The sequence below is a fragment of the Ranitomeya variabilis genome, chromosome 4 (genome assembly GCF_051348905.1).
Source record: "Ranitomeya variabilis isolate aRanVar5 chromosome 4, aRanVar5.hap1, whole genome shotgun sequence".
NCBI lineage: Eukaryota > Metazoa > Chordata > Amphibia > Anura > Dendrobatidae > Ranitomeya > Ranitomeya variabilis.
The window spans coordinates 730,520,685-730,545,186 of record NC_135235.1 but is presented as its reverse complement, the minus strand read 5'-3'; the positions used below and the strand labels follow the sequence as shown (position 1 = coordinate 730,545,186).

Sequence of the window (24,502 nt, the reverse complement as noted above, 5' to 3'; positions counted from 1 at the left end):
CGAGCAAAATAGACAATCAGTGGAAGCAGCTGCTGACTGCTAAATCCAAGGAGCAGCCGTTCCACTTAAAACCACCGGAGGGAGCCCAAGAGCAGAACTCACAAAAGTGCCACTTACAACCACCGGAGGGAGCCCAAGAGCGGAATTCACAACAGCCAAGCCTGTTTGTGGTGGCCATCTTTTGAGCTGATAGGTGGCCACAAACACTGCTCCTAATACTTTGTGTCTGCAAGCTATTCCAGTAAGATCTGGATTCAAATAGCTAAATGGCGCTCTTTCCCTTCTCAACCCTTAAATGTGCCCAGACAGTAATGTACAACCATATATAGGGAATTGTCGGATACAAGAGAAGTTGTAAAATAATGTGTGAGGTCTATCTGTTTGCTAAACCCTTTGTGAAAGTGAAAAAATGTGGGCTTATATTTTGTGAAGAATTCTAAAATTATCACCACATTGAAGTGACACACTTCAGATTTGAAAAATGGACCCTGATTAGGAACATAAAACTGGCTACAGGAACTGGTTATCAGAGTATTTTGGGAACTAACTACTGTAGTCAAAATCTGTGACTATAGACAATAACACATCTACTGAAATGATCAAACTCAACAATCTTCATTAGTAAAAAATGAGTGATCAGAGGTGAAACCTCTCTGGAGCAGTTACAGTATGGGGCTTGGTGGTTCTTGGCAATCTAAATTATCTTAATTTTCTGTCAGATGAGTTTCAAGAAGAAATATTAGATAGTCAAAGATAAGATAAGAGAAAGTATTAGTGCTCCCCATTTCAGGAGAGATTGTGCAGTAATCTGAATTCTTTAGGATTGAAAACAAATTGAAATTTATGACGTGGAGTGAATCCATGAAACCAAGGCTTGAGCCATGCCAACATCTTTTGCAGGTGTAAATAAATGTATTTTACAGCCATCAGCCATGCACAGCTTAGAGATATATCATGGGACAGGTGTAATATTTTGTGTGTAGTTTATCATAATCCTCCTTGAAGTTAGTTGGTTTTAAAGAAATTGAAAAGTCATGATAAAGGGAAACTCTGTTGTTATTGTACAGAAATTCACACTTGGCCCTGATTGCACATTTAATGTTGGTGATCATAAAAGCAAAGTTTGACCAGAAAGACTGGACCTGGTCTTGTAGGGACCAATATGAGAACATTCTGCAGCACAGAAGAGGAAGAAGGTAGATTCATCCAATAAGATATCAGGATTCTAGGAAGCCAACAGCATCATTACCCTCTGCTTTCTCTTCCAGGCCCATTATAATATTTATCTTCAAGTGATTTTCTTACTTGTTAGCACATTCTACGTCATTTGGCTTTGTAGTTTACAGATCTGGGTAGGTAATGGTCAGTGACTACTAATCCCAGGGGGGTAGGTGGATACTCCAGGTTATAATTTCTATAGAAAAGGATTTAACCCCTTCCCGACCTTTGACGCCACGTAGGCGTCATGAAAGTCGGTGCCAATCCGACCCATGACGCCTATGTGGCGTCATGGAATGATCGCGTCCCTGCAGATCGGGTGAAAGGGTTAACTCCAATTTCACCCCATCTGCAGGGACAGGGGGAGTGGTGCTTCAGCCCAGTGGGGGTGGCTTCACCCCGTCGTGGCTACGATCGGTCTGATTGGCTGTTGAAAGTGAAACAGCCAATCAGAGCGATTTGTAATATTTCACTATGAAAACTGGTAAAATATTACAATCCAGCCATGGCCGATGCTGCAATATCATCGGCCATGGCTGGAAAACCTAATCTGTCCCCCCCCACACCCACTGATCTCCTCCCCAGTCCTCCGTTATGTGGTCCGCCCCCCTAGGTCGTCCTGCCCGCTCCCCCCATCCTCCTGTCCGCTCCCCCGTGCTCCGATGCCACCCCCTGTGCTCAGATCCCCCCCGTGCTCAGATCACCCCCCCCTCATACTTACCGAGCCTCCTGGCGTCCGTCCGTCTTCTCCATGGGCGCCGCCATCTTCCAAAATGACCCCCCCCCCCTCTTTATCACCCCCATAGGTAGGGACAATAATAAAAAAAAGAAAATATTTTTTTTTCTTTTTCCACTAGGGTTAGGGTTAGAACTAGGGTTAGGGGTAGGGTTAGGGCATGTGCACACAGTGGGGATTTGGCTGCGGATCCGCAGCGGATTGGCCGCGGATCCGCAGCAGATTGGCCGCTGCGAATTCGTAGCAGTTTTCCATCAGGTTTACAGTACCATGTACACCTATGGAAAACCAAATCCGCTGTGCCCATGGTGCGGAAAATACCATGCGGAAATGCTGTGTTGTATTTTCCGCAGCATGTCAATTTTGTGCGGATTCTGCAGCGTTTTACACCTGTTCCTCAATAGGAATCCACAGGTGAAATCCACACAAAAAAAAACACTGGAAATCCGCTGTAAATCCGCAGGTAAAACGCAGTGCCTTTTATCTGCGGATTTTTCAAAAATGGTGAGGAAAAATCTCACACGAATCCGCAACATAGGCACATAGCCTTAGTGTTAGGGTTGGAATTAGAGTTTGGGTTGGAATTAGGGCTAGGGTTGGAAATAGGGTTAAGATTAGGCTTGTGGTTAGGGTTACGGATAGGGTTAGGGGTGTGTTGGGGTTACAGTTGTGGTTAGGGTTGGGATTAGGGTTAGGGTTGGGATTAGGGTTAGGATTAGGTTTGGGAATAGGTGTTATGATCCTTAGTGGCTTAGGATCACAAATCTGACCAGCTAAGTAGAAGATACACGGACGAGCTCTGGGGATGTGGGAACTGGACTGACCGCAAACCTGATCCTTACCGCACACACTATAGGCAGCCGTGGAACGTTACCTAAAATCCTAGACGTCTCTTCACAGCCTGAGAAACTGGCTACCCCTAGAGAGAAATAAAAGCCTCACTTGCCTCAGAGAAATAACCCCAAAGATATAGAAAGCCCCCCACAAATAATAATGGTGAATTAAGGAGAAGGCACAAACGAAGGAATGAAAACAGGTTCAGCAAAGGAGGCCCGCTAATCACTAGATAGAAAGAGGACAGCAAAGAAACTGTGCGGTCAGTAAAAAACCCTATCCAAAAATATCCACGCAGAGAATGCAAGAACCCCCACACCAACTAATAATGTGAGGGGAGCAAGTCAGCACCCCAGAGCTACCAGCAGCGAGAAGATCACATATTAGCAAGCTGGACAGAACTCATCATATACTGAGAAACACATTGTACAAAGATGAGTAAAAATGAACAAGTAAAAACTTAGCTTCTCTTGGAGAGACTGATAACGAATGAAGTCAGGAGAACTCAAAACCAGCACTGAATACATCGACAGCAGGCAACAAATGAAGGTCAAGGTGAGTTAAATAGGAAACCAGACTAGCAGGTGACGAGACAGCTGATCCCAGCCACAGACCCGCAGAAAGACAAAAGAGCCACCAGAGGGAGCCCAAACATAGAACTCACGCAGTACCACTCACGACCACAGGAGGGAGTCCGAGAACAGAGTTCACAACAATAGGGTTACGGGTGTGTTGGGGTTAGGGTTGTGGTTAGGGGTGTGTTTGGGTTAGGGTTGTGATTAGGGTTATGGCTACAGTTGGGATTAGTGTTGAAGTTAGAATTGAGGGGTTTCCACTGTTTAGGCACATCAGGGGTCTCCAAGCGCAACATGGCGCCACCATTGATTCCAGCCAATCTTGCGTTCAAAAAGTCAAATGGTGCTCCCTCCCTTCAAAGCCCCGACGTGCGCCCAAACAGTGGTTTACCCCCACATATGGGGTACCAGCGTACTCAGGACAAACTGTGCAACAACTATTAAGGTCCAATTTCTCCTGTTATCCTTGTGAAAATAAAAAATTGCTTGCTAAAACATATTTTTTGAGGAAAGAAAAATTATTTTTTATTTTCACGGCTCTGCGTTGTAAACTTCTGTGAAGCACTTGGGGGTTGAACGTGCTCACTACACATCTAGATAAGTTCCTTGGGGGGTCTGGTTTCCAAAATGGGGTCACTTGTGGGGGGTTTCTACTCTATAGGCACATCAGGGGCTCTGCAAATGCAAAGTGACGCCAACAGACCATTCCATCAAAGTCTGCATTTCAAATGTCACTACTTCCCTTCCGAGCCCTGACGTGCGCCCAAACAGTGGTTTACCCCCACATATGGGGTATCAGCACACTCAGGAGAAACTGGACAACAACTTTTGGGGTCAAATTTCTCCTGTTACCCTTGGGAAAATTAAAAAATTCTGGGCTAAAAAAATATTTTTGAGGAAAGAAAACACATTTATTATTTTCACGGCTCTGCGTTATAAACTTCTGTGAAGCACTTGGGGGTTCAAAGTGCTCACCACACATCTAGATAAGTTCCCTTGGGGGTCTAGTTTCCAAAGTGGGGTCACTTGTGGGGAGTTCCTACTGTTTAGGCACATCAGGGGCTCTGCAAACGCAACGTGACGTCCGCAGAGCATTCCATCAAAGTCTGCATTTCAAAACGTCACTACTTCCCTTCCGAACCCCGACGTGTGCCAAAACAGTGGTTTACCCCCACGTATGGGGTATCAGCGTACTCACAAGAAACTGGACAACAACGATTGGGGTCCAATTTCTCCTGCTACCCTTGGGAAAAAAAAAATTGTGGGCTAAAATATCATTTTTGAGAAAAGAAAAATTATTTTTTATTTTCATGGCTCTGCGTTATAAACTTCTGTGAAGCACTTGGGGGTTCAAAGTGCTCACCACACATCTAGATTAGTTCCTTGGCAGGTCTAGTTTCCAAAATGGGGTCACTTGTGGGGGAGCTTCAATGTTTAGGCACACAGGGGCTCTCCAAACGCGACATGGTGTCCGCTAATGATTGAAGCTAATTTTCCATTCAGAAAGCCAAATGGCGTGCCTTCCCTTCCGAGCCCTGCCGTGCGCCCAAACAGTGGTTTACCCCCACATATGGGGTATCATCGTACTCAGAACAAACTGGACAACAACTTTTGGGGTCCAATTTCTCCTATTACCCTTGGGAAAATAAAAAATTCCGGGCTAAAAATCATTTTTGAGGAAAGAAAAATAATTTTTTATTTTCATGGCTCTGTGTTATAAACTTCTGTGAAGCACCTGGGGGTTTTAAGTGCTCACTATGGATCTAGATAAGTTCCTTGGGGGGTCTAGTTTCCAAAATGGGGTCACTTGTAGGGGATCTCCAATGTTTAGGCACACAGGGGCTCTCCAAACGCGACATGGTGTTCGCTAACGATTGGAGCTAATTTTCCATTCAAAAAGTCAAATGGCGCGCCTTTCCTTCCGAGCCTTGCCGTGCACCCAAACAGTGGTTTACCCCCACATATGAGGTATCGGCGTACTCAGGAGAAATTGCCCAACAAATTTTAGGATCCATTTTATCCTGTTGCCCATGTGAAAATTAAAAAACTGAGGCTAAAAGAAATTTTGTGAAAAAAAGTACTTTTTCATTTTTACGGATCAATTTGTGAAGCACCTGAGGGTTTAAAGTGCTCACTATGCTTCTAGATAAGTTCATTGGAGGGTCTAGTTTCCAAAATGGGATCACTTGTGGGGGAGCTCCAATGTTTAGGCACACGGGGGCTCTCCAAACACGACATGGTGTCCACTAAAGATTGGAGCCAATTTTTCATTCAAAAAGTCAAATGCGCTCCTTCCCTTCCGAGCCCTTCCGTGCGCCCAAACAGTGGTTTACCCCCCCATATGAGGTATCAGTGTACTCAGGACAAATTGTACAACAACGTTCGTGGTCCAGTTTCTCCTTTTACCCTTGGGAAAATAAAAAAATTGTTGCTAAAAGATCATTTTTGTGACTAAAAAGTTAAATGTTAATTTTTTCCTTCCATGTTGCTTCTGCTGCTGTGAAACACCTGAAGGGTTAATAAACTTCTTGAATGTGGTTTTGAGCACATTGCGGGGTGCAGTTTTTAGAATGGTGTCACTTTTGGGTATTTTCAGCCATATAGAACCCTTAAACTGACTTCAAATGTGAGGTGGTCCCTAAAAAAAATGGTTTTGTAAATGTTGTTGTAAAAATGAGAAATCACTGGTCAAATTTTAACCCTTATAACTTCCTAGCAAAAAAAAAAATTTGTTTCCAAAATTGTGCTGATGTAAAGTAGACATGTGGGAAATGTTATTTATTAACTATTTTGTGTCACATAACTCTCTGGTTTAACAGAATAAAAATTAAACATGTGAAAATTGCGAAATTTTCAAAATTTTCGCCAAATTTCCGTTTTTTTCACAAATAAACTCAGAAATTATCGACCTAAATTTACCACTATCATGAAGCCCAATATGTCACGAAAAAACAATCTCAGAATTGCTAGGATCCATTGAAGCGTTCCTGAGTTATTACCTCATAAAGGGACACTGGTCAGAATTGCAAAAAATGGCCAGGTCATTAAGGTCAAAATAGGCTGGGTCATGAAGGGGTTAATTTCACAAAGTAATTTCAACATTTCCAAATAGAGCAGAATGTTGTGGTCTATAGGCAAAATGGTGATCACACGATTGTGATACGACCGGAACAGACTATCGATAAATCAGCCACAGCTGGTGACTGAGAAGAATCTGTGACTTCTCTGCATTTAGTGGTTTCTACTTATAATATATTATTATAATAATTATTATTATTATTATATTATTATTTCTACTCACCTGGGTAGTCATATGTAGGAATCTCCTCTTTACACCGCTCATCACCCATCACATAGATCTCTGCAGTATTAATATGGGTCAGATCTTCACCCTGAAATAAATATTGTAAAAGTCACACACAGATGGAGAAGTCACATCTGTGGTCAGTAGTGTTGAGCGATACCATCCGATACTTGAAAGTATCGGCCGATACCGGCAAAGTATCGGATCTCGCCGATTCCAATACCCATGCAAGTCAATGGGACACAAAGTATCGGACGGTATCCTGATGGTTCCCAGGGTCTGAAGGAGAGGAAACTCTCCTTCAGGCCCTGGGATCCATATTACTGTGTAAAATAAAGAATTCAAATAAAAAATATTGATATACTCACCTCTCCGGAGGCCCCTGGACATCACCGCTGGTAACCGGCAGCCTTCTTTGCTTAAAATGAGCGCGTTTAGGGCCTTCCATGACGTCACGGCTTCTGATTGGTCGCGTGCCGCTCATGTGACCGCCACGCGACCAAACACAAGCCGTGACGTCATTCTCAGGTCCTAAATTCCTAGAATTCGGAATTTAGGACCTGAGAATGACGTCACGGCTTGTGATTGGTCGCGTGGCGGTCACATGAGCGGCACGCGACCAATCAGAAGCCGTGACGTCATGGAAGGCCCTAAACGTGCTCATTTTAAGCAAAGAAGGCTGCCGGTTACCAGCGGTGATGTCCAGGGGCCTCCGGAGAGGTGAGTATATCAATATTTTTTATTTTAATTCTTTATTTTACACAGTAATATGGATCTGATACCGATTCCAGATACCACAAAAGTATCGGATCTCGGTATCGGAATTCCGATACCGCAAGTATCGGCCGATACCCGATACTTGCGGTATCGGAATGCTCAACACTAGTGGTCAGCTCTAATCCTGCCATCTCCACCGTTCTCATTACACAAGTATAAAACCTATAATACTGGTGGATAAAACTAAGCTGAGCACAAGACATTTACAGCCATCTACATATCATAGGGGAGGTCTCATGACACCTTCTCTCCATCTACCTGATGATACTGAGGAACATTGGGATCTTCTTGTTTACAGTCCTCTGGAAGAAGAGGATGGGGACATCTCTCTGGTGTTGTCCTCTTACTGGATAGATCTGAAGGAAACACATACAAAGGCTGAATTCATTATTTACATACAGATAATTATAGGCTGTGTGCATTTAGTCCTGTCTATTACCTGGTGACGTGAGGGGCTGGGGAACCTCCATCATGACGTCCTTGTACAGATCTTTGTGTCCCTCTAAATACTCCCACTCCTCCATGGAGAAATAGACAGTGACATCCTGACACCTTACAGGAACCTGACACATACAATGATACCGTCATCCCCTGATCCCTTCATAGCGTTACTGTATAATGTCCCAACATTCCCAGAAGTGTCACCTCTCCAGTCAGCAGCTCAATCATCTTGCAGGCGAGTTCTAGGATCTTCTGGTCATTGATATCCTCATAAACCAGGGGGTTACATGGAGGCCTTAGGACTGGACTCATGGGTCTTCCCCATCCCTCAGACACAGGATCCTGACAGCGCTCACTAGAGGTCTTCTTCACTACTGTGTAATTCTGGTTATGGAGAGACACATTAATAAATCTCACTACAGACATTTCCAGAGTCCTCACCTCTCCAGTTCTGTCCATCTGTTATTCTCATAGATAAGAATGAGGTAATGTGACGTCATCAGAATCTCTCACCTCTCCAGTAAGCCGGAAGAGGATCTCTAGGGTGAGGTATAATATCCTCTCCGCCATCTTGTCTCTGTCCATATCCATTCTTGATGGGTAATTCAGGAAAATTGTCTTATATAGATGATCTTCACTGAGAGGATCTGATATTTTGCAGATACCTGAATGAGAAGATGAGCCGTTGTAACATCATTAAATCCTGTGTAATAATACAATTATTGGAGATAATAAGGGAAACACATGAGGAGATAGAACGTGTAGATGTTGTATTCTCTAGTCTTTCATGGACTGGAACATAAGTTGAATTGCTGGCTAAGACATCTCCATCCTCCCAATGACTGGCTATGTTTCTTACTGCTTCAGCAACTGATTGGCTGTAGGAATCACAAGTTCGTTGGGAATGACTAGGAAATTCAGAGACTGGCGGGGGACCCAAGCAGCAATGGTATTTTTTATTATTTTACAACATACCGCTTTCTTCCCTGACATCTACTAATAAAACCTATATATTTAGGCCACAGACAACAAGCAGCTTCTTCCTCGGAGTCGGCAGCTGAATACGTTTTTTATAGACTCATCTTCCAGAACGCTAATTCTCGTCTCATTTACCGACACTGGAATCGGCATTAGCAATACTGCAGGAGATATTCATTACACGTGACAGGAGAAATAACTACTTCATGATGAGGACGACATCTTCATCTCCTACTGCGGCTCTAGGAAAATATTTGGCCAAAATCCGTCACTGACTCCATCACCACCAGCCGTCTATATGACTGTTTCCCGTCTTCCCCCCACTGTAATCTTCTATCATGTTAGATCTCATGTCTGATTCACACACAGAAGTTTGAGGCTTTTATAAAAGCTTGTTTGACGTCAATATCTCCATGTACAGTGTTTTATTTTCTCTTTATATTAGTTTTTTAGCTTTTTTTTGCAGGCTTCTTTATATTACATGAAAAATACCCTAAAAAAATTGGGAATGCAGGTACTGTGGAAAAATTATACTGTGTGTGTGGGGGTCAAGAAACTGGCACTGTACGGTATCAAGAATGGGATAAGTGAGGATTTATTATCTAGAGGTTTGGGTGGAAGAATATTGTGTGGGACATCTTGTACTATCATAATCTGTGGGGAATACTGTGGGAACATTATACTGTGTCTGGGGGCCAAGAAAGGGGCACGGTACTATGAGAGTAATACAGGTTTCCTTGGTTCCCGTCTTTCATAGTTGGGTCGTTTGTATCTATCAGCGGAAAAGGAACAAAACCATTGTGATTCTTATAAGGAGACAACACAAAACACCCCTAAATATAACATTTTATAACAACCCCACAATCTGTGACTCTTCAGGGTAAACGCTATCTCACCATTGGATTAGAGCTGATACTATAAAGCTAAAGTGACTAAACAGACTTTCTGTCACATCCATAGTGGGGCACTTTTCCGTGTTTGTCAGAACTGTCCGAGGATTATTAGAGGTAATAGTTCCCCCCCAATTAGAAGGGACACCTGTGGATATTGGGGTCTTTACCTGCTATATTTCTTGTGGGATTTACTTGGTGAAGTGCTGGAATGACTTTCCCACAAAGGGTTAAATGGCGTCTGTAACTTCAATGTCTTTCTATGAAGCTTCTTCTCAGGACTTTCTTCCTCTGTTTTCTCCCGTATTTCTATTACTCTCCGAAATCAGGAATGTATTAAGTTCTATAGAAACTGTGGAGAAAGAATCATTTCTAATTCTGTGTTTCCAGGATTCTTCTTGTGGCAATTGGCTGCCATATCCCCTGTGCAATATATTTCTAGTATTATTGGTTTATAATACAGTAATTCATAGGACATGAGATGGTTGTTTGTTTATGTCCCTTTTCTCTTGTTTTCTTGTGTCATGTATTATTTTTATGTAACGTATGTACATTTGTTCTGACATTTGACATCTGATGGATCTTATGTCACGGATTTGACAGGATCTTCTTCTGAATTTTTTTATAGGACTTACAGGTGGAACCAGTCCTGAAAGCACAATATCCAGCAAGTATTTGCCATATATTCATGCAAATTCCCTGAAGTGTCATCAATTGTATCTAGTAAAATGCTTAAGTTCTCGTTACTCAAAAGGTTATCTTATATTAACCCAGTGACACGATGCGGCCAGTCAGTCACAGTAAAGCCAACATGGCTACGGCATTACCGTATATGGCAGGCAATAATACAGAAATAACATTTCAGGAGTATAAAGATCTAAATAAGAAATGTTAAAAAGAAATCAAGCTAGCAAAGTTCTCCAAAGAGAAGCAAATTGCCAGCTACTTTAAACTAAATCTCAAAAAATGTTATAAATCTATTGTGATGAAACAGCTTTTTTTCTTAATTAACCAAACATCTATTTTCAGCAAGCTGGGAAGAACAGACTGTTATCTATTTGTTGACTTTTAAATTTTTGTGTTTCTTTCTTGTTGGTCAAAAAACACAGTCTTTTGTTTGTATAAGCCTGTAATATTGACTTGTAAGTTGACATTTGATGTAACATATTGTGCTGTTATCCTGGATGACTAAAATACACATGATAATTGAATAATGATGTTTGCTGATATGTTGATTACACATTGTTCAGGGCAGATCTCTGTTTTGTAAGCCAACAAGCTAAGGAAAAACTATGCAAATGGATTAAATAATCAATTATGCAAGTTGATTTCATCACTATTCTTCCCCTTCCACCTGTGAATGCTGGCTTGAACGATACTTGTTAACAATAAAAAGAGGTTAGGTGTTGTGAATTCCGCTCTTGGGCTCCCTCCGGTGGTTGTAAGTTGCACTTTTGTGAGTTCTGCTCTTGGGCTCCCTCTGGTGGTTTTAAGTGGTATGGCTGCTCCTTGGATTTAGCATCAGCAGCTGCTTCCACTGATTGTCTTTCTGGCTCGGCTATTTTAGTCTGGCCTTATCCTTCCGCCAGTGCCAGTTGTCAATGGTTCCTGTTTGGAGTCACATCTCTTTTTGGATTTCCCTGATATTCTGACCAGTTCAGCAAAGATAAGTCCTTGCTTTGTTCTTTTGCAGTCCACTTGTTGTGGACTTAATTGTTCAGCACATTCTATGTTTTTCTTTCTTGTCCAGCTTATCAGTATGGATTTATTCAGTTAAGCTGGAAGCTCTGGGCAGCAGAGTTGCCCTCCACACCTTTAGTCAGGTGTGGAGATTTTTCGTATTCTCTGTGGAAGGATTTTTCTAGTTTTTTATTACTGACCGCACAGTATTCTGTCCTGTACTATCTATCTAGCTAGAAGTGGCCTCCTTTGCTACATCTTGGTTTCATTCTACGTATGTCATTTCCCTCTCCACTCACAGTCAATATTTGTGGTGGCTGTCTATCCTTTGGGGATTTTCTCTGAGGCAAGATAGCTTTCCTGTTTCTACCTTTAGGGGTAGTTAGTTCTCCGGCTGTGACGAGGTGTCTAGGGAGTGACAGGAACATCCCACAGCTACTTCTAGTGTTGTGCTAAGCTCAGGAACTGCGGTCAGTATAGTTACCACCTGCTCAGAGCTCGTCGCATGTCGCTCCTAAACCACCAGTTCATAACAGTTAGGTGTCTCTGTAACATGAGACAGATATTCAGCCAAGACATCCAAACATCCAAAGAACCAAAGACTCTCTACAGGAGAGCAACGAAGACATCATAGCTTCATCACAAGGGATACAGAATTGTCATTCTACAGGATGCCAGCTTAGGTGAACATGGCCCCTGTTTAAAGAATGCAGGTTTGCTCCATTGACCATCACTGAACCATGGATACATTTTGGGAAGTCAGGATTTGGACCCTCCGGTCACTTGAGCCTCATGGATACATTTGTGAAAGCCAGGAATGGAACTCACTGGTCATCTGGCTCCATGGAGATTTTCTGAGAAGCCAGGTTTTGAATCTTGGGTTAACTGGCCTTGTACCTAAATGGACTGTCATCTTCCTAAGCTTAGGAATGCTGTTGGAGAAATCAGTACAAATAGGGTCTTATCCAATGCAAAGCGAATTGATATAATAAAATTCTACTCATCAGATGGAGCTTTTGATAAAGCATATAAAGTTATCCGCTGCAGCAGATCCACGGGTCAGCAAGTGACCATGCTGTAAAAGAATAAACGGTTAATGTGGATATAATCTGTGCTGCTGTAGGTCCAGATGTATTTAAAATTAAGAAAGCATTATACTGCCTCTGTGCAAGTCCCTGGATAGACCGCACATGGAGTACTATGTACAGTTTTGGGCACTGGTGCTCAGAAAGAATATGATAGAACTAGAGCGAGTACAAAGGAGGGCAACAAAATTAATAAAGCGGATGGGGAACTACAATACCCAGAGAGATTAGCAAAATTAGGATTATTTAGGCTAGAAAAAAGATGACTGAGGTGCGATCTAATAACCATGTATAAGTATATAAGGGGACAATACAAACATTTCTCCAAGGATCTGATTATACCAAGGAAGGTGATGGTCGCAAGGGGGCATTCTCTGCGTCTGGAGGAGAGAAGGTTTTTTCACCAACATAGAAGAGGATTCTTTACTATTAGGGCAGTGAGAATCTGGAATTTCATGCCTGAGGAGGTGGTGATGGGGAACTCAGTCGAGGGGTTTAGAAGAGCCCTGGATGTCTTCCTGGAGCGTAACAATATTGTATCTTACAGTTAGTAGGTTATTTAGAAGGACGTAGATCTGGGGATTTATTCTGAAGAAATGTCTTTCTTTTGCCTTGCTAACTATGTTACTATGTAAAGCTGGTTTATTCAACACGTTTCGAAGTCTAAGCGACTTCTTCATCAGGAAATACAACACGAATACAGAGTCAGAAGTAGGATACTGTCTAAAGCTAGGTTCACATTGCGTTAACGCAGCCCGTTGAACGCAAGTGCCTACATGATATAAAGCTAGCGCAGATAGAACTAGCAGATGCTCTATCTGCACTAGCGGTGATGGACCCGTAAACACTGCAGCCCGTGTCCCAGGGTCCGTCACTCAATGACGGCACATCGCTAGCGCATGCCCATTTTGGGCGTGCCCTAGCGATGCGCCCGAAATAGAGCTGAATGGCAGCTTTAACAGACTGCGTTACACCGCGTTATGCCGCGGTGTAACGCAGTCCGTCTAACGGACTGCTGAAAAGAAATGTGAACCCAGCCTTATGTATACAATGGACTGCTGAAAAGAAATGTGAACCCAGCCTTAGACTGTATATACAAAATTTCAAATAATGGCGCCAATGGAATCACCTGACAAATATTTAAACATTGAAATTTCATGGTATTAACCAAATTTTCCAAATTTTTCATCTTTGCACTATGGAATAGGAAAATTTGGTTAATACCATGAAATTTCAATGCTTAAATATTTTACTCAAATATACATCAATTCTTGAACATGTCATGTGCTGTATCTGTGAACTCTGACATTGTCTGTTTGTCAGGTGATGCCAATGGTGCCGTTATTTGAAATTTTGTATATATAAGACAGGATCCTAGTCACGTAGACTTCGAAACACGTTGAATAAACCACCTCTCTTTATGTGAAATACATCTGGACCTACATCTATTCAGCAGCACAGATTATATCCACATTAACACGCTCATTCATCTTCCTAAGCTTGTCATTACCTGCTCTCTGTGTGCGTGCCACAGGTGGGGTCGTTGGCCCTGGAAGCTCTGAAGTAGCAGCTGCTCTTATCCTGGCGAGTCAGCATAAAGATGAGACTCTGTAATGTGCACCATTTTCAGTATTTTGCTGGGACTATTCTATGTATTATTTGCCTGTTTTGTGGTTAAATAAATTATTGCCACACTGTTTTACCCTCACTCTGTGCTGTCTGAGTAGTATTACGCCCATGGTAAACGGAGAGTGGGTGTTCGTTAGGATGATCCCTAGTCCGTGTAGTTTCGTCTCGGGAACCAGAGCACCGCTGACCCCCCGTTTCTCTACATTAATCAATGCCAAGGAGAAAAAAAAAGATAGTTTTGGCCCCTTAAAAACGCTAACAAGATAATTGTTATAGAAGACAAAGAAAAGGCTGAAATATTAAATAGGCACTTTTCATCCATGTTCACCAACGAACCGTCTGTTTCAGTTATCATTCAACAAGGCAAAAATTTAAGTTCACCATCTGAAATAATAGTTAAACACAAAAAGAAGTACTCGTGTGTCTGAGCAATTTGAACATTGGAAGATGGCTGATGTGGTACCGATATTTAAGAAAGGTAAGAAGGTGGATCCAGGTAACTACCGTCTGGTAAGTCTGACATCAATAGTGTGCAAAAATTTTGAGGACATCATATGAGATGACCTGCAGAGATATATTGCAGAGAATAATATATCTGACAACCAGCATGGACTCATGAAGGATAAGTCGTGTCTAACTAACATGCTGTATTTCTATGAGGAGGTGAGTGCAAATCTGGATGTTGGTAATGATGTGATTTATCTGGACTTTGTAAAGACATTTGATTCTGTACCACATAACGGCCTTACACTGATGCTACAGAAGCAAGGACTGGGGGAACTATATGCAGATGGGTAAGGAATTGGCTAAATGACAGGAAACAAAGAGTTATCATAAATGGTACAATCTCTAAATGGGATATAGTCAGCAGTGGGATCTGTGCTAGGACCAATTCTTTTTAACCTCTTCATTAATGACCTTGCTGATGGGACTGAGAGTAAAGTGTCAGTCTTTGCTGACGACACCAAACTGTGTAGGATATTAAAATCTGACCTTGAAATTACAATAATAAAAAATGATCTGGATAAGATCAAATGAGGTTTAATATTGATAAGTGTAGAGTAACGCACCTAGGACGGCAGACACTGTAACAGCTTTTAAAAAATGGCTGGATGATTTCCTCAGTACAAGTAACACTGTGGGTTATAGTTAAATTAGTGACAAAATGAACAATTGGTGGAGAAAGGTTGAACTTGATGGACCTAGGTCGTAATTCAACCCATGTAGCTATGTTTATTGTCTGTCTAACAGCCGTGAAACATACGGGGCGGGTTCTTGAGCATAGCGCCAAAGCACACATGATACTCGCTCAAGTGCCGAGCACGCTCGCTCATCACTAATATCTACATTATTGTGCTGGAGCGGAACTAGGAGAGAAATCATCACATTTTCTGAGAACTTCTTTGGGCTTCTGTCCTCTCATCCTGCAGTTTTCTGAACGGATCTAATGTGGATTTGGGAACCAGCGAAGCCGCATTCTGTCCACAGCTGTTACGTCACTGTTTACACCACACAGAGACCCCCAAAAGAGTCTTCGTGCTGAAGGGGTTAATGTCCCCCTCGTTCAGTAATGAGGAATCTCCACCACTTACCTCCACCTTCAGAGCCGCACTCCACATATATGGCTGCTCTGTGCGCACACAGGACCTGTGATGAGGTCACAGGATGGGAGGAGTCAGGGGTCACATGATCAGGGGCCTCAGTGTCAGTGAATGATATCCGGAGGGTAGACGTTATATGGAAACTTCTCCTCAGTGATGTTTCCGCCATTATTTCCCCTCACTACTGGCACAATTACCTCACGCCGCCTTTTCTACACAGTGTTATGTGTGGAATGTAACGTGTGATTTCTCTGCTTTGAGACAAACAGACCCCACACATGAGGGGATTATTACCAGTTACCGGACGTCTACTACAGCTCTGGCAAAAATTGAGAGACCACCACATCAAAACCCTGTCATGGGCAGACGTGAACCCCACTGAAAACCTCTAGAATGTAATTAAGAGGATGATGGATAGTCGCAAGCCATCAAACAAAGAAGAACTGCTTAAATGTTTGCACCAGAAGCAGTGTGAAAAACTGGTGGAAAACTGCCAAGACGCATGAAAGCTGTGATTAAAATCATGGTTATTCCACAAAATATTGATTTCTGAACTCTTCCTGAGTTAAAACATTAGTATTGTTGTTTCTAAATGATTATGAACTTGTTTTCTTTGCATTATTTGAGGTTTGAAAGCAGTGGGGTTTTTTTTGTAATTTTGACCATTTTTGCTTGTCAGAAAAAAATACAAAATGTCTTGCTTGGAACTTCGGAGACATGTTGTCAGACGTTTATAGAGTAAAAGAACAATTTACATTTTACTAAAAAATATACCTATAAAGAGAAAAATCTGACAAACTGAGCATTTTGCAGTGGTCTCTTAATTTTTTCCAGAGCTGTATGTGGCTGCATATGATTGTGCTATCGACTCCATACTAGGAGATATAATGTTGAAATCTTGTTTATTTAACCCCTTCCAGGGAGGACGGCCTTAATAGACTATATTAATTCATAAAGAGTCCGGTTAAGGGTCATATACGGCCATCCACCTCTCCAGTCGCCGTGGGTTTTTTTTGTTAAAAAAAGGATGGAGGGTTGCGTACATGCCATAGATTTATAAAATCACGGTTCACAATCCCTGTCCTTTACCCCTTATACCTGACCTGTTTAACCAATTATCTGAAGCTAAATGGTTTTCCAAACTTGACTTGAGAGGGGCATATAACCTTAGCAATGTGTTCCCAAAACATTATTTCTGATAAAGGGGTGAAAATTTCTTAGCGTTTGGCTTACTTTTTGTTCCAGATTGAGTATTAAGCTGTCTTTTTCCTCAGGCTATCATCCAGAGATTAATGTAAAAACAGAATGGACGAACCAGGAGGTATAGCAGTGTTTAACAGGTTTTGTTTCTGCTAAATAGGAAGATTGGGTGAAATTTCTGCACGTTGCAGTTTGTTCTTAGAAACCGTTCCTTTACAGCTACTGGGACCTCACGTTTTTTGCTGCAGGGGTTTTCATCCACTGTTTGGGAACTTTTCTGGGGTGCAATCGTCTATGCCAGAGGAAGAGGGATTATCTTCCAGATTAATTAAGGTCTGGAAGAACGTCAAAAGGGGTCTTTTGGCAGCTGTTGATCGGGCCAAGAGATGTTCTAACCACAAACATAGGAAGGCTCCTGTCTTTTGGGTGGTTGCCATCAAAATAATCTACTCTTAAAGGTCACATCTAGGATGCTTGCTCCTAAATTCATAGGTTCTTATAAAATAATTAACATTTTGAATCCTGTGACGTTAATTTGCTACTTCATATTGCCTCTAGGATCAATAATTCCTTCCATGTATCCCTGTGACACCCCAGGTAACTGGTTGTTACAGTGGCATTGCTTTTCTCACAGGGAGAGTGAAGCCATGCTTGGAAGCGGGGAAGGATCCCTTTAACAGGTAACCAGCACATACAACACTGTTGTGACTCCATGCCAAAAGGGGGAGCTCTGAACCCGGTTTCACTGGAGCTTCTCTGGAGCTTCTCTAGATATATATATTCTGTATAACAAAAGAAAACGGAGTAAAACAGTCCCAAGCAACATAGTAAAATACACAATTTATTAATAAATAACCATTAAGTCATACAAACAGATATATATATATATATATACTGTATCCTCACCCATCCCTTGTAGATTGTGAGCCTTCGCGGGCAGGGTCCTCTCTCTTACTGTACCAGTTATGACTTGTATTGTTCAAGATTATTGTACTTGTTTTTATTATGTATACCCCTCCTCACTTGTAAAGCGCCATGGAATAAATGGCGCTATAACAATAAATAATAATAATAATAATATATATATACACTCACTGGCCACTTTATTAGGTACACCTGTCCAACTTCTTGTTAACACTTAATTTCTAATCAGCCAATCACATGGCGGTAACTCAGTGCATTTAGGCATGTAGACATGGTCAAGACAATCTCCTGCAGTTCAAACCGAGCATCAGTATGGGGAAGAAAGGTGATTTGAGTGCCTTTGAACGTGGCATGGTTGTTGGTGCCAGAAGGGCTGGTCTGAGTATTTCAGAAACTGCTGATCTACTGGGATTTTCACGCACAACCATCTCTAGGGTTTACAGAGAATGGTCCGAAAAAGAAAAAAAATCTAGTGAGCGGCAGTTCTGTGGGCGGAAATGCCTTGTTGATGCCAGAGGTCAGAGGAGAATGGGCAGACTGGTTCGAGCTGATAGAAAGGCAACAGTGACTCAAATCGCCACCCGTTACAACCAAGGTAGGCCTAAGAGCATCTCTGAACGCACAGTGCATCGAACTTTGAGGCAGATGGGCTACAGCAGCAGAAGACCACACCGGGTACCACTCCTTTCAACTAAGAACAGGAAACTGAGGCTACAATTTGTACAAGCTCATCGAAATTGGACAGTAGAAGATTGGAAAAACGTTGCTTGGTCTGATGAGTCTCGATTTCTGCTGCGACATTCGGATGGTAGGGTCAGAATTTGGCGTAAACAACATGAAAGCATGGATCCATCCTGCCTTGTATGGAGCATTTTTGGGATGTGCAGCTGACAAATCTGCGGCAACTGTGTGATGCCATCATGTCAATATGGACCAAAATCTCTGAGGAATGCTTCCAGCACCTTGTTGAATCTATGCCACGAAGAATTGAGGCAGTTCTGAAGGCAAAAGGGGGTCCAACCCGTTACTAGCATGGTGTACCTAATAAAGTGGCCGGTGAGTGTATATATATATATACACTCACCGGCCACTTTATTAGGTACACCATGCTAGTAACGGGTTGGACCCCCTTTTGCCTTCAGAACTGCCTCAATTCTTCGTGACATAGATTCAACAAGGTGCTGGAAGCATTCCTCAGAGATTTTGGTCCATATTGACATGATGGCATCACACAGTTGCCGCAGATTTGTCGGCTGCACATCCCAAAGATGCTCCATACAAGGCAGGATGGATCCATGCTTTCATGTTGTTTACGCCAAATTCTGACCCTACCATCCGAATGTCGCAGCAGAAATCGAGACTCATCAGACCAAGCAACGTTTTTCCAATCTTCTACTGTCCAATTTCGATGAGCTTGTACAAATTGTAGCCTCAGTTTCCTGTTCTTAGCTGAAAGGAGTGGTACCCGGTGTGGTCTTCTGCTGCTGTAGCCCATCTGCCTCAAAGTTCGATGCACTGTGCGTTCAGAGATGCTCTTAGGCCTACCTTGGTTGTAACGGGTGGCGATTTGAGTCACTGTTGCCTTTCTATCAGCTCGAACCAGTCTGCCCATTCTCCTCTGACCTCTGGCATCAACAAGGCATTTCCGCCCACAGAACTGCCGCTCACTGGATTTTTTTTCTTTTTCGGACCATTCTCTGTAAACCCTAGAGATGGTTGTGCGTGAAAATCCCAGTAGATCAGCAGTTTCTGAAATACTCAGACCAGCCCTTCTGGCACCAACAACCATGCCACGTTCAAAGGCACTCAAATCACGTTTCTTCCCCATACTGATGCTCGGTTTGAACTGCAGGAGATTGTCTTGACCATGTCTACATGCCTAAATGCACTGAGTTGCCGCCATGTGATTGGCTGATTAGAAATTAAGTGTTAACAAGAAGTTAGACAGGTGTACCTAATAAAGTGGCCAGTGAGTGTATATCTGCTGTATGCAGCATATATCAAACAGAAGTGTGAAATATGGAGAACATGACAGTACAACAGGTGGATGTGATATTGCAGGGAAACATCCCTATGGTGTGCACTGAGATAAATATCTAATTGCCAGGTCAAAGGGACAGCAAAAATAGCTCAGCAGAGCATAAAAACCACATCAAGCTGTCCCACAAAAATGACCATAAGGCGTAGAAATGTGCTGTAAAAAGTGCACACTTACCCATGTATCGGACGGACACCCGGCCACACACCACCTGAATAGCCTGGACGCGCGTTTCGCGGTGAGCTTTTTCAACAGGGATCAACGTAGTGTCTGTCTATAGTGCTTATATGTAAATAGTACCGGAAATGAGGCCGGAAGAAGTGGCGCATGCACAGTTGCGGCCCGCACATATTCCTCCTCCCCATCAGTGGCCGTCATAGCAGGGCGTCCATGTGGGCGGAAATCCACCAGATGATGTCACTTGACATGGGCGCACAGCTCATATTGATAGCCACCAGGGGGGGTACGGGCGCCAGGGTCGACAGCCGTGCATGCGCTCCACCAGCCACCATTTTTCCGGAGACCAAGGGCGCAGCCATGTTTGCAACAGCTATATTTGTAGCAAGGTAAAGTGATAACCGTGCCAGAGATAAACCAAAGTGACCAAATACGAGTAGTATAAGGCAGCCTATATACTCGTTCAACAATATAAAATGAAATTAAATATATAAGATACTACTCAGGTGCTAATAGTGCATAGTGTGTACAATACGACAAAGGAACCTATGTATCCATTCAGCAATAAAAAAAGAAAATACAACTAAGTGTGTCCAATACTAATAAAGTGCTGGAAGTGCATTGCATGTGCAATATGACGACAAATAGACAAACAGTCTTCATTATTCTCTGTGATCCATGTGTGTAGACTTGAGAAACCTTCCATATAGCTTGCAACCTCTGAGCGCCATGGACATGAAAAATTGAATAAAAGAACTGAAAAAACACAAAAACACAAAAAGACAGCATGAATAAAATAAACAATTAAAATTGAGTGGAGATAGGGGGATAATAACAGAGAGAGGAGGAGTATCCGAAAATACGTAGCCAAATACGGAATGCCTCACAGACGGACGAAAAGACAGAATCTATCAAATATACGCTATATATTGTGACAGAAATCAGTCACAAAAAAGGGCCAAAGCTCAATTGTTCATTGAGTCCTATGGGGGCGAGGGTATCAAGGGTGACAATCCATCTGCACTCACATTGTGCCAGGATCTTAGTCAGATTGCCATCCCGATACCTCCATGGACCCTGTCTATGCCCCTCACCTTTAGACCACTAGGGTCGGAGCCATGATGTGTCCGAAAATGTCTCAGCGGGGTTTTTAAACTGGACAAATCCATCACTTCTTTGGCAGCCGCAATATCACGTACGTGTTCGCGTGTCCTAACTTTAAGCTCTCTTGACGTGAGACCAATATATATAAGGGAGCAGGGACATGTGGCATAGTATACCACAAATGTAGAGCTGCACGAGATATACTCTCGGATCTTAAACTCCCTGCTCCCATCTGATGTTTTAAAGGTTTCACATCTCAAGATGTTAGGACACGCGACACACCCTCCACAAGGGTAACAACCCTGTCGTGGTTTGTTTGTACCAAAAAGATTCTTTGTTTTGGCCACATAGTGGCTTCTCACCAAATCATCTCTAAGATTCCTACCTCTCCGTTGTGTCATTAGAGGAGATTTGGGAAGCTGCGATGCCAAAACTCTGTCGGTCAATAGCACAGACCAATGTTTGTTAAGACTCTCACGGATCCGACCCCAGTGACAGTTAGAGGTGGAAATAAACCTAACCCCAGAATCACTAGGTGACTCGGTTTTCTTAGATTGTAACAATAAGTCACCCCTACGTGCCACTTTAGCCCGTCTATATCCTGCCCTGATGCACCGACGACTGTATCCTCGATCTTCAAAACGTCTAGTGAGGATGGCAGACTGTCTCTCGAAGCGGGCCTCCTTCGAGCAAACCCGCCTATTCCTCAAAAATTGTCCAACTGGGATGGCCTTAATTACTGAATAATTATGTGCCGATGATGCATGTAGCAAAGAATTAACCGATGTTTCTTTCCTAAATAAGTCAGTTTCAATAAACCCATCTTTACCAACGTGTAATGTGATATCTAAAAAGTCAATCTGACTCCTGTGCCAAGTGTAGGTGAATTTCAAATTGAAACTATTATTATTGAGTTCCTGCATAAATCTGGCTAGGCTGGTTTCGTCACCGTTCCAAATCACAAGCACATCATCAATGTAACGAAACCAGCCCACCACTGGGTCTGCGGCATGTGCCCCGTCCCCCTGAAAAATGTGTCTTTCCCAATAATCCAAAAATAAATTTGCATATGACGGGGCACATGCCGCACCCATTGCAGTACCCTGCAACTGTAAATAAAATCTATCTTTAAATACAAAATAATTGTGAGTCAGAATAAACTCTAATAACTCCAAAATAAATTCTGAAAAGTGACCATCCCAGTTGGTACAATCGAGGAAAAAGCGGGCTGCCCTTAATCCATCGGTATGTCTAATTGATGTATATAAAGACTCAATGTCAATAGTTATCAAGAGCATTCCCGCCTCGAGAGACAACCCATCCATCCTCCTCAGTACATCGGTTGTGTCTCTGACATAGGAGGGCAATGTCTCCACCAAGGTTTTAAGATAGAAATCAATGAATTTACATACATTTTCACAAAACCCCCCCATGCCAGAGACAATAGGCCGACCTGGTGGGTTCACAGCATCCTTATGCACCTTGGGCAGGACATAGAACGTGGCAACCCTGGGAAAACCTGGCAAAAGACCGTCCCTGACTTTCTTGGGGATGAGACCTGACTCATTGGCCGCCACTACCAACTGCTCTAACTCGCTCCGAAAAACCTGAGTAGGGTTTTTTGGCAGAACCTGATATGTATCTCTATTTCTCAACTGCCGGAGTGCCTATTTTTCATATTTCTCGATCGTCCAGATCACCACATTCCCCCCGTTATGAACTGGTGGTTTAGGAGCAACATGGGATGAGCTCTGGAGGAGGTGGTACCTGTACTGACCGCAGTTCCTGAGCTTAACACAACACTAGAAGTAGCCGTGGGATGTTCCTGTCACTCCCTAGACACCTCATCACAGCCTGAGGACTAACTACCCCTAAAGATAGAAACAGGAAAGCTATCTTGCCTCAGAGAAAATCCCCAAAGGATGGACAGCCCCCCACAAATATTGACTGTGAGTGGAGAGGGAAATGACATACGCAGAATGAAACCAGGTAGCAAAGGAGGCCACTCTAGCTAGATAGATAGGACAGGACAGAATACTGTGGATCATCAGCTCCTCCTCACTATGCTCCGCTCCATCGGCATCAAGGACACCGTTCTCTCCTGGTTCTCCTCCTATCTCTCTGACTGATCCTTCACTCTATGTTTTACTGGTTCCTCCTCCTCTCACCTTCCCCTTACTGTTGGGGTTCCTCAAGGATCAGTCCTAGGCCCCCTCCTCTTCTCTTTGTATACTGCCCCTATTGGACAAACAATTAGTAGATTTGGTTTCCAGTACCATCTCTATGCTGATGACACCCAATTATACACCTCTTCTCCTGCTTTCACTCCGACCTTCTTAGAAAACACCAGTGATTGTCTTACCGCTGTCTCTAACATCATGTCCTCCCTCTATCTGAAACTGAACCTGTCAAAAACTGAACTCCTTGGGTTCTCTCCCTCTACTAACCTACCTTTGCCTGACATTGCCATCTCCGTGTGAGGTTCAATCATTACTCCCAAGCAACATGCCCGCTGCCTTGGGGTCATCCTTGATTCTGAGCTTTCATTCACCCCCCACATCCAATCACTGGCTCGCTCTTCTTATCTGCATCTCAAAAACATTTCTAGAATTCGCCCTTTTCTTACTTTCGACTCTGCAAAAACTCTTACTGTTTCTCTTATTCATTCCCGTCTGGACTACTGTAACTCTCTACTAATCGGCCTCCCTCTTACCAAACTCTCCCCGCTCCAATCTATCCTGAATGCTGCTGCCAGGATCATATTCCTCACCAACCGTTACACCGATGCCTCTACCTTGTGCCAGTCATTACACTGGCTACCCATCCACTCCAGAATCCAGTATAAAACTACTACCCTCATCCACAAAGCACTCCATGGCTCAGCACCACCCTACATCTCCTCTCTGGTCTCAGTCTACCACCCTACCCGTGCCCTCCGCTCCACTAATGACCTCAGGTTAGCATCCTCAATAATCAGAACCTCCCACTCCCGTCTCCAAGACTTTACACGTGCTGCGCCGATTCTTTGGAATGCACTACCTAGGTTAACACGATTAATCCCCAATCCCCACAGTTTTAAGCATGCCCTAAAAACACATTTGTTCAGACTGGCCTACCGCCTCAACGCATTAACCTAACTATCCCTGTGGGGCCTATAAAAAAAAAAAAAAAACATAATCAGGTTCCTCGCATCATGTTCTCATACACTTTATGCAGTTAATAGCCCTCTGTGTCTGTACTGCTACATACTTAGGCTGTTAACTGGTTCATGCAGCTTTACATGAACACCCGAGCCTTACACTATGGCTGGT

General features: G+C 43.0%; 1 protein-coding gene across 1 annotated transcript in view; it reads right to left on the bottom strand.

Annotated features, from left to right (window-relative positions):
* Nucleotides 1-24,502, bottom strand: part of LOC143767977 (uncharacterized) — a 68,495-nt gene that overhangs the window by 4,142 nt on the left and 39,851 nt on the right. Inside the window, exon 9 of the mRNA XM_077256567.1 lies at nucleotides 1,143-1,147. Coding sequence (XP_077112682.1) covers nucleotides 1,143-1,147 — 5 coding nt within the window. The remainder of the gene's footprint in view (nucleotides 1-1,142; nucleotides 1,148-24,502) is intronic.